Here is a 12,133-nt window from a genome sequence, read left to right on the forward strand (position 1 = left end):
TTGACCTACTGCTCAGACTGTTTGAATGCGTCTGTGTTGACCAGCGCAGGAGAACACAGAAGACAACAGCGTTTTTAATCACAGTTCCTCGTTTATGTTATCTTTAATTAATTATATGTTAATTATTCAATTTCAACACTTGATTGTAGGCCTATTTAATCTTTTGGGACTTTTTCCCAGCTAAAATGTTTGGTCTTTTTCATTTTTCAGCCAAAAACCGATTTGGCCATAACGTTTCTGTGGCCTAAATTTCAGTGCATCCCTAACAATAAGCTGCATTATTATGCGACTAGTCACAGTGTTTGTGCTCTCCACGCACAGCTTGCAGCATTTGGGTCCTTCAGTCATGGAGGAAGCAAGGACATTTTTGGTCAGCGCTCCTCCTCTACCATTCGTCTTCATTCACTTCCACAGAAGCGCTTAGCAACTCCTGCTCATTGAAAAAATTTGAGGGAAGCAGCTTTTCAACGGAACAATTAGCCACGTTCCTTCTGTTTAATGCTGAAGGAGAGCGAGACGCTGAACTCCAGCCACCTCTCCATCCGCCTACGTGCGTGCATTAGGACTTTGATCACGCCAGTCTAACAAACCCACTTCTGATGAGTGATTGCATGGAAAAAATGATAATCAGCTACTAAGATATGCACTTATAAGACATTTGGAGTGGATTTGTACATGAAGATCGGTGTCCAATTGTCTGTTATCTGTTTTATGTATGTGCATATTGTGCTTTTACAGTTATTGAAATGTTTTTTGAATGCAGGCTCATTTCTGCCCATCAGCATCGTTTTTATGTGTCTTATAAACGTGTAAAAAGTCATCAGTGCACCTAGAACACGTTTTATTTCTGTGCATTAATGTCTTATAAGTGTGTGATCGTCTAATGGGTAAAGGGTCATGTGAGTTTATCAAGAGGATCCTGAAGCATGCAGAGGCAAGCACTGAGGACAGAGTTGCCATAGAAACAGATTCATCCTCTTCGTCACAGCCGTAGAAACACTCCAGCCGGCCGTCTGCAGAAACATCTTCAGTGGTTCGGCGTCTGAATGCACATAATGGCAGCACAAACCAGTTTGATTGGCTCAGGCTTTAGAGAATGTCCGCTGTGCCGTTTAGCTTATTACGAAAACATACTTCACACACAGCAACCGGCGTCATGCTGCCGTGCAGATGTTTACTAGACACACCTACCTTGTACTGCCACTCACTGGCCACTTTATTAGAAACACCTACCTTGTACTTCCACTAACTGGCCACTTTATTAGAAACACCCACCTTGTACTTCCACGCACTGGCCACTTTATTAGAAACACCTACCTTGTACTTCCACGCACTGGCCACTTTATTAGAAACACCTACCTTGTACTTCCACTCACTGGCCACTTTATTAGAAACACCCACCTTGTACTTCCACACACTGGCCACTTTATTGGAAACACCCACCTTGTGCTTCCACACACTGGCCACTTTATTAGAAACACCTACCTTGTACTTCCACACACTGGCCACTTTATTAGAAACACCCACCTTGTGCTTCTACACACTGGCCACTTTATTAGAACCACCTACCTTGTATTTCCACACATTGGCCACTTTATTAGAGACACCTACCTTGTATTTCCACACATTGGCCACTTTATTAGAAACACCTACCTTGTACTTCCACGCACTTGCCACTTTATTAGAAACACCTACCTTGTACTTCCACTCACTGGCCACTTTATTAGAAACACCCACCTTGTACTTCCACACACTGGCCACTTTATTGGAAACACCCACCTTGTGCTTCCACACACTGGCCACTTTATTAGAAACACCTACCTTGTACTTCCACACACTGGCCACTTTATTAGAAACACCTACCTTGTACTTCCACTCACTGGCCACTATATTAGAAACACCTCCCTTGTGCTTCCTCACACTGGCCACTTTATTAGAAACACCTACCTTGTAGTCAGCCCCCTCTACCTCATTCATCACTGGTCAGTTTCTGACCACAGGGCGGCCGTTGTCCAGATGTTACTTGGGTGGTGGTCCGTTCTCATCACAGCAGTGACTGTGACATATATGTACATAGACTCATGACGAGTGTGTGTTGTGCTGGTACGAGTGTATCAGACACAGCGGTGTTGTTGGAGTTTTTACACACGTCAGTGTCACTGCTAAGAGTGGACCGCCACCCAAAAACATCCAGACAAGATCGGCTCTGTGGTCAGACACTGAGGATGGAGAACAAAAACTACATCAGCAGATGAGCTGCAGTCTCTGACGGTACACAAGCAAGGTGGAGCTACAAGAGAGGGGTTTCTGATAAAGTGGACAGTGAGTGTTCACTCACACAGCAGTGGTCATTAGTAGTTATTAAAGTGGATAACCGAACCCTAACTACACATAAAGAACAATAATGCGTTTAATTGGTCATCCTCTCAGCGTTGTGCCCGTGGCGCTCTGGAGCTTGTCTCTCTGTGTCACTTCAGTAGGTCGTTATATAACCTCCCGCTCCGCTGGGTTAGTTGTCGGCAGCGCTCTGTCTTCATGGATGGAACAGAGTCCTTCAGATAAAAATACAGGGCAGGATGAGTGTGAATCAGGAACACAGTGTTCCAATAACGAGCAGCCCTGCAGAAATCCCCGGAGAACGTGAACGCGCTCCACCCTCGTACAGGCCATGTCTGTAACACGCAGTGGCTCGGGGCCCGCCGGGGCCCTCTGAGGAGCTCCAATATGTCACTGAAATGGCAGAGAACACCAATATCAGAACACAGTCCCAGCCGACAGCACACCTGACATTTCTTACACGCTGAACTGGAACAAATGTTTATCTACACTCTTAAAAAAAGGTGGAACTTCAAGAGTTCTTTAGTGAAGACAATGGTTCTATATAGAACCATGAACACCTTTAAAAAACATTTTCATGATTAAAGGGTTCTTCAGACTGATAGAGAATGTGCTCTAGATGGTTCTATGCAGAACCTTTTTGAAACGGGTTCTGTATAGCACCCAAAAGGCTTCTTTTGTTACAAGCTTGTCGTCATAACAATAGAAGAAATTATTCAGACACCAAAAAAAGTTAAATCCAAATTATCTTAAATTTTATATTCTCCAAAGTAGCATCCCTTGTTCCTACTATTCAACAACGAGACGGCAGTGGGGATAAATGAGTTTTTTATCTGTTTATAGCGAGGGCCTTATGGAAGAAGCGGAAATTTTGTGATCACTGGCCTCTTTATTAGAAACACCCACCTTGTGCTTCCACTCACTGGCCACTTTATTGGAAACACCTCCCTTGTGCTTCCACTCACTGGCCACTTTATTAGAAACACCTCCCTTGTGCTTCCACTCACTGGCCACTTTATTGGAAACACCTCCCTTGTGCTTCCACTCACTGGCCACTTTATTGGAAACACCTCCCTTGTGCTTCCACTCACTGGCCACTTTATTAGAAACACCTCCCTTGTGCTTCCACTCACTGGCCACTTTATTGGAAACACCTCCCTTGTGCTTCCACTCACTGGCCACTTTATTAGAAACACCTCCCTTGTGCTTCCACTCACTGGCCACTTTATTGGAAACACCTCCCTTGTGCTTCCACTCACTGGCCACTTTATTAGAAACACCTCCCTTGTGCTTCCACTCACTGGCCACTTTATTAGAAACACCTCCCTTGTGCTTCCACTCACTGGCCACTCTATTAGAAACACCTCACTTGTAGTCAGCCTCCTGTACCCCAACCATCACTGGTCAGTTTCTGACCACAGGGCGGCCATTGTCCAGGTGTTATCAGACACAGCCGTGTTGCTGGAGTTTTTGCACACATCAGAGTCACTTGCTAAGACTGGACCACCAAAAAATATCCAGACAAGAGCAGCTCTGTGGTCAGAAACTGAGGATGGAGAACACAAACTGTACTCTTAAACAGCTCTTAAATGCCCCTATCAGCTGACCACTGGTTTTAACAGTGTCATTAAGAGGCTTCTACTCTTATGTTACTAAACCAGTTACTAAATGCAAATGTCAGAACTACCTCGTTCACAGATCTAATTTATATAAATAAATGACTTAGAAACAAAGTACTGGGCTTTGCACGAAAAAGCAGGACAAGATTCCACAAAGACTCCAGGGTCGTACAGAGGAAAGACCCATGAGATACACCAGTGACAAGATCAAAAGTCCAGCAGACACATCAGAGCTGTAGCTGAGAGGCTTTGCTCTTTCCTCTACCTGTAGGTTGTCTTTGGCGCTCAGTCCTCAGAGCTGTAGCCCTGTAGCCTTTCCTGCTCTACCTGCCCACCTTTAAAGGGGATGATTTTCAAAACTTCTGCATAGTTCCAATGTTGAAATGTCAACAAAGTCATTCCAAGTGGTTTGATGTGAAATGCTTGTTGTAGAGCAACTTAACGACTCAGATGTCTTTGCAGTGGAGGTGATGGGAACCAGGGGTCGCAACACAAATATAGCCATTTTATTTATGATCCAAAACCACCAGTGAACCTGCACGAGTCCTCTGAGTTTATATGTAGTGCTGATGATGGTAAATTGGTGATAAATCATCTATTAATCAAATGATCTGTTCCTCTGACCACCACTGTGACCAGTTCTGACTCTTCACATCAGACCACTCTGACTGACATCTTCGAATTCCCCTTTAATCTTTGACCTTTACCTCTGACCCTGTCCTGAAGCCTCTGATGAACCCTGTCCCTTGCTCTCTCTCTCTCTCTCCACTGTCCCCTCCTCTCCTCTCCTCTCCTCTCCTCTCCTGTCCTCTCCTCTCCGTTTCTGTCCTTCTTGTCTTCTTTGTCCTCTGGGTGTCCACCTGCTTTGCTGACAGTGAGTTTACATCCAAAATGAAACACAGGGCTCAGACGGCGACCCCCGGGTCCAACATCACCAAGAGCTCCAGCGTCGGAGGGGACATGTGTTCGCTCGGCCGAAACGACGACGACGAGGACGACAAGAAGAGGCGTTCCAGCTTCGGGGCCAAGATGGCCGCCATGGTGGGACTGGGGAAGAAGAGCCAAAGCACCTCGCAGCTGGATCCAGAGGGTAAGAGCCCAGAATGGGCCTTTATCATTGTTGTTGGCTTTGTGGTCAAACATCCTGCTAAGTAGTTAACAGGGCAAAATGTGCACCTTCGTGGCTGTTTTCACCTGATTTTGCAGGTCAGAATTAGAATCAGAATCACTTTATTTCCCCAAGTATGTCACACGTACAAGGAATTTGTCTTGGTGAGTCACACATGTATGGCGTAACATATTAAACAGACCAGACAAGCACACAGACAGTTAACTGGTATTAAACTACGGGGAAAACTAAAATACAGTGCAATAAATAGAATATAGAATAAGGAACAATAATGAAAAACAGCCTATATGAAAGGAGCTTAGGAGATGAGGAATGTCTGTACATATGAGATGTGTGGACATCTGTCTGTACGTCTGCAGATCAAAGAGATGTACTATAAAATATACTATAAAACTATTGTATTGCTGCAGTTGTAACAAAACCTCATATCTCATATTTTTCAGTTTTTGACATAATTTGAAAATGCCTTTTTCCCTTTACATAGTCTGTTAATTTCATGATGAATGGATAAAAAAAAAAACGGCCCAGAATTGCTTGGGAAAAAGTCTGGTTCCATTGACTTCCATTAAAAGTAAAGTATGTTTTTTCCTTCTCCTGTAAAGTCACCATTTTGGAGATACGAGGTTTTGTTTTGACAGCATAATATTGAACATTTGTAAAAGTCAAGTCAAAGTTTATTTATATAGTGCTTTTACAACAGACGCTGTTACAAAGCAACTTTACAGAAAAATATGGGTCCGATCCCCAGTGAGTGCCGCCAGTGGTGACAGTGGCAGGAAAAACTGCCTAAGAGCAAGAAACACTGAGAGGAACCAAGACTCAAAAGGGGAACCCATCCTCCTCTGGTCCACACTAATCCTTCTTAGGGGGTGTTGAAAGGGCAATATGTGTTATTGTCCAAACCATGAGAACAGAACATAGTTGACTTATAAGAACCCTCCAGCATTAATATTGATTAACAATGAATAACAACTAAAACCAGTAAAGAAAACTATTCCCAACAAAATGCATCCCTGCATTACAGCGTAAAACAAGCCGCGTATAAATGCTCATATTTTATCAGCTGCATTTTCACTCAATAAATTCATGTGTCTTAAATATCTGATTTTATCTGCCCAACTGCATATCAGCCGAGTTCGTCTGAGAGACGGGGTTTAGTAGCTGAGACTAGAGTCTCCACACAGTTTCAGGTCTCACAGAAGCTGACGGGTCGTGCAGTAATGCAGGCTTACTGTACGGCCTTATACAGAGCAGAGCGCTCAGAGCACGGCCGTTCCATTACCCGCTGTTAGAGGGTCGGGGCAGGGTAGGGTAGGGTGTGTGTGTCAGAGACAGCCAGAGAAACCCGTTGCACGTGAGCTAGAGCCTCATGGCAGGAACACTTTCTCTAATTCTGAATCTGCAGTCAGCAGCAGGTGTGCTCACTCTGTAGGAGCCATTTTGACGGGATTAAATGAGCTAATTAAATAATTCAGCACATAATCATAATTAATAATTACAGGGTTTTCTAACAGTTCACCTCAATGTGAATCTGCACCAGATATGCGATACGTTACAGCTACATATGTGCTGCAGAGTTCAGCACAGTTTTTTCCTCCTTACTCAAAATGTTCTATTGGCAGGAAGTATGTGCTTCATTTATTATGCACTGAGTGCATAAAATTACATCTACATTGTTTATTTTTCCATATACTGCCCCCTAGCCACCGTTTAGGAATTACACTTTATTTGGCGTGATCTTAAACATCACAGGAAACACTAACGGACTGTAGTGAACTGTAAGCTGCCTTATATTGCATATTCATGAACTGTGAGATCAAGTGACCCTCCCACACTTCGGGGGAACGGTCACTCTAAATTTTGGAGCTACAAATTTACAGTTAACAAAATGAGGCTGAAGTCGGTTTCCTGTTCGCCAGCTTCTTGTTCGATTTTTCATGTTCCACCTTAAATTTTGCAGCAGTCACATTCTGGCACTGACATGATTTAAGGTGGAACGGGAAAATTCGAATAAAAAGCCTCAGGCGACAAATTGCAAGTGCTGCGCCATTTAAGGTGGAACAGGAAAATTCTAATAAATGGCTTCAGACGACAGAATGTAAGTGCTGCACTATTTAAGGTGGAACAGAAAAATTCGAACAAATAGCCTCAGGTTACAAAGTGTAAGCGCTGCACCATTTAAGGTGGAACAGGAAAATTCAAATAAATAGCCTCAGGTGACTGAATGTAAGCGCGGCACCACTTAAGGTGGAATGGGAAAGTTCGAATAAAAAGCCTCAGGTGCCAGGATGTAAGTGCTGCACCATTTAAGGTGGAATGGAAAATTCGAATAAATAGCCTCAGGTTATCAGAATGTAAGTGCGGCACCGTTTAAGGTGGAATTGGAAAATTTGAACAAGAAGCTTCACGTTCTTGTTCAGAATCTCCCTCTTCAGGTTCATACACGCAAGGCCACGTTGATGCGACCCGATTTCCAGCCTGCGCCACACTGACTAACCAGGAGGTTACATTTGATGCAGAGCCTGTCAATCAATCCGTGGGGGTCCACAGCCCCTGAATTAGCAATTATGTAAACTATAACAGCAGCGCAGCACAGTGCAAATGACAGATACATCTGAAAAAATGTTTGCTTTGCAGACTGTTTTGCTCACCATCTCAAAACTAGTGTAAAACAATCTCTCAGTCATCAGTGAATTCATAACCATTTCATGTAGTAACTTTCCGTGAGGGAGCTTTTAGAGGTGGACATCTGGTTCCTTTCACCACCACTGTGATGGTAAGTTTCTCTAGAATTGAGCATTTCACACCAAACCACTCCGAACAACATTTTTTACATCTTAACCATTTAATAATTTAGAAAAATCTGTGGAATTCTCCTTTTATTGAGGTTGAAGGATATCAGCTCACTATTTGCTCAGTACTGAGAGCTTCTGTTTTGAGATTCTTTAATTAATTCAGTTTAAAATCGTTGGCCTTGTCTACCTTTAATTTTATAAGATAGTTTTTCTGTCCGAGTGTCAAAGTTTGTCTGACCTGTTTTCACACGTCCATTTGATCACCTGCTCATCCTTTGTGCCTTATTTTCTTCAACTTTCTCCTCATTTGGCATCAATTTGGCCTATTTAGCGTTTAATCTAGCCTGGTACTGTGAGCCGTGAGTCATGTTTGTCTCACTGAAGCATGTGGCCTCGTTTATCGTTCTCTTTAGCTGCCAAACGAGCTTTCGGAGAGAAGAATCAGTCGCCGATGTTGAATGTAGAAGGTCCTCTGCAGTCGATGGTGCTTTTTTAGGACACAGTGAGCTGTTTGGGTTCTGTTTTTGGTCTGGAGAAGAACTGGGTCTGGCTCGTGTGATGTCAGTCACGTTTAAGTGTGTGGGCTGAGATGCAGAGTTCTGAGTGCATATCAATATTTCACAGCACACTTGGTGTCCGCTAGACAGAATCCCACTGGATAAGAATGTAAATGTCTTGTAAATGTCTGAGTGTTTTTTTTAAATGTCTGAGTCTTTGTCCTGCTTTAGAGACGTCTCTGCAGTGTCTTCAGTAAACAGAGTCCTGTATGACTGGACTGAATTACAGATATTTGTCTAAAATCTCTAAAAAAAGTCTCTGAAAAGTAACATTACTTCATGTTTTGTAGGGTTTGCTGTTTGTGAATGTGCACTCAGGGATGGGCTGAATATCTGATGCTACATATATAAACACAACTGCATACAGTTGTATGCAAAAGTTTGGGCACCCTGGTAAAATAACATGTTTTAATGAGTTTTAAAGTAAAAAAAAAAGTTAACACAAACAGTAATTTATAGACTCGGCGAGTGTAAATACTTTGCTAAGCTTCAGTTTTATTAAACTGGTTCTCTATTAGAGCCTCAGTCAGGAGATGGTTGTCTCTTGCACTTTTTAAACAAAATTTAAAGCTGCGCCATGTAAGATTTGGGGATTTGGAGACCTCTGTGGTGGAAATGTGTAACTGCACGCAACATGCAGACCCCTTTCCCTGAGTGGATGATTTTAATGATTGAAAGAGAATTCAAATAGATTTTGCATTTGAGACCCAAACATCGAGCTGGATCTTCTTTTTGAGTCTGTATGTGTGATGTTAATATGTAAAGACGAATGATGTGGTGTGAAAAAGTCCCGTCCCGACGCCTCTGACTTTAAAATGATCATTTTAGGCTTTATTGGGCGACTCGCAGCAGCACATAATATTTTTGCAATAGTTGAAAATGACCAAAACTGTGTTTGTTAAATATATTTTTAAAATACATTTATTTGTATCAGTTATTATATGTTTTTTTTAATTGTATGTAGTTTTAACAAAGCTTACAGATATGACCAAACATACAAAAACTCAATGTACTGACGTCTGTGTTTTGCATAAACAAGACATCAAATCATAACTGCATTTTCAGTATCAATACCTACAACACTCACTTTTGTCATGTTAAAGGTTCATACAAATTAATTCCTAAAGTTATCAGACAGTGAAGTGCATTAGATAGGATTTTGGCTGCTTTCATACATTTTCAAAGGTATTTGATAAACACATTTACATATGTTTATTTTGTATGGTACATTTCTATGTGTAATGATTCCCCCTACATTTAAAAATAAATATATTTTAAATATATTTAGGTAATACAGATATATATTCGGTGTGGACTGCAATGTATTTGAAATGCATTTCAAATCCATAAAAATACATGTTCATATATTTTTTTTGGTTTGGGTATTTTAGCCTGTTTATTTTTTCCTGACTCAGCAATGATATTTCTTTCAGTTTTAGCAAAAAATTCTTACGTAGTGCAGCTTTGTGAGTTTTTCTAGATGTGCTGTAATATAAAAAAGTATATTCACACTCCAGTCTTTCATAGGAACATATTTGTGGAAGTGCTTTTTAAATGTCCAAACCTGATTTAAATGTGAGGATTGATTAGTGATTAGGAAACTGTACACGCTCTGGTATTATAACTCCTTATTTCTTGCATCACAGTCAGTCGAAGCTTATATGTATTTATACAACAGTTAGTTCCGGCCACACAAGCTGATTGGTTGAGAAGCGTTCTAACCGTGCTGTTATTTCACCATAACGTCACAGTTTTTTTCACAAACACTGTATCACTCCGCTGAGACGCCGTTGCTAAGCAACGACTCTGACAGCTGTAGGAGACGCTCAAGCCATTTGAACGTTTTTACTTCTTACTTTGCCACAAACAGAAAACGGACACTTTTAAGATCACATTTGACCGACAGCCGATTTGGTCAGACTCTGAAGATGAGACGACACTAAATTCCCAAACTGTCATCACCACTGAGCAGCTTTTCAGTCGGCAGCTGAGACAGAAGAACAGCTGAACAACCTGGAATCAGCCAGAAATGAACCCAACACCATTCGCCAAACTAAATGGGCTGTAAGATGCTTTACAGACTGGCTGGAACAAAACAACATTAATACTGATCTGGAAAAAACTGACAAAACTGAGCTGAACTTGATATTGCGGCAGTTTTATGACTCAGTCTGTACCTCAAAAGGTGAGGCTTACGGCAGACTGAGCAGCAAGTGGGCGGACTCATTACTCAGTTCGTTACTCTGATGTAGCAACAAGCTGCTCGTTAAGGAACTATAATTTGGTGAAGGAGCTGCGAACATTAAAACATATTAAACGCCGCGTTCACGGCCCAGTTTATTAATTTATTACTTTATTTATTTAACTGATGTATAAAAGCAATAGAACACTCGAGGAGTGTGTTATCGCCAATAACATCACGGCTGTGATGATCTACGGCGACCAAATCACAGCTGTGATGTTATTTCGCGATAACACACTCCCTCTGTGTTCTACTGCTTAAGCATAATACATCCATTCTGCATTCATGTTTTGCAGCAGAACACAAACGCTACACTGTGTCTGAATCCAGTGCTGAATTCTGTTTAGATTGTGTGTTGTTTGCGGAGTTTGTCCATATGTTACTCGGCCCTCGTTTCCTATGCAAAACTTGTCCTGTCAGCTAACATGATTCCTGCCTCGGGCTTTAGTGTTCAGGCGCCGCATCACAGAAACTTCTTAAGTCTTATATCTTAGCTTTTCTGCTTAGTCACCATGTCAACTTCAGTTAGGACTGAATTTAGGACAGAATTTAGGACAACAGTTCTTCAGGTCATAATCTCATTATTAACTCCAGATAAGAAAACAGTATTACAGAAACATCCTAACTAGACTAAACCTCCTAAATACTGTCCTAAGTGTAAGATAAACCCCAACAGTGTCCTAACTTCTGTTTAAACCATCTGTTTCTATTGTTTTATGCAGTGTCAGGCAGCACAGTTCACTATAACCAGCATAGTGACGCTACATTTATCTACACTGAAAACTTTGACCGAGTGTTTTTCTAACAGCGTTTAAAACCCCAGACACTGCAGACTCGATCTCCACCGCCCCTCTGATTTCCTTCGTGTGTTAATGTTGATGATGAGATATTACAGTGATGGTGGTGAATAATGAGGAGACGGAGCTGAACGTGTGTCTGTTTATTAGGATGAGTAACGTTAGCGCGCTCGGCTGAAGCGTTTGGGAAATGGAGACTGAAACTGTGGAGCGGCAAAGCTCAGATAGACAGCAGGGGGCGCTCTCACAGTATTATTAACTTTCAGTTTATCGCACTTCAGTTTTATTTGACCTTTTTGTACAACAGTAATGGTAGCTAGCGTTAGCTGCCTGGCCAACTAGCTTGATTACTTCGATTATGTGTTTACGTTTCAGCTGTGCGCGTATGGTCAGTTGCTAGGTAACAGACATGACAGTTGATTGTCGACTTCGATCGAGTAGGTTAAGATTTCCTAACTGGAGATAAGATGCTGTAAGATAAGATAAGATTCCTAAATTAAGATCAGATTTGCTTCTATAATACAAATATGTGAAAAATCCTATCTTGACCTCTCAGATCTTAAGTTAAGTCAAAAAGATAGGACGTTTCTATAATACGGCCCCTGATCTTTCGGTTTGTCCTTTACACACTTCCCTCTGAGATGTCCTATAAATGAC

The 12,133-nt window shown here is 41.8% G+C and overlaps 1 protein-coding gene across 1 annotated transcript in view; it reads left to right on the forward strand.

Moving 5' to 3' along the window:
* Nucleotides 1-12,133, forward strand: part of LOC118805243 (regulating synaptic membrane exocytosis protein 2-like) — a 166,579-nt gene that overhangs the window by 125,054 nt on the left and 29,392 nt on the right. Inside the window, exon 20 of the mRNA XM_036565918.1 lies at nt 4,859-5,046. Coding sequence (XP_036421811.1) covers nt 4,859-5,046 — 188 coding nt within the window. The remainder of the gene's footprint in view (nt 1-4,858; nt 5,047-12,133) is intronic.

Source organism: Colossoma macropomum, unplaced genomic scaffold, assembly GCF_904425465.1.
Source record: "Colossoma macropomum unplaced genomic scaffold, Colossoma_macropomum, whole genome shotgun sequence".
Lineage (NCBI taxonomy): Eukaryota > Metazoa > Chordata > Actinopteri > Characiformes > Serrasalmidae > Colossoma > Colossoma macropomum.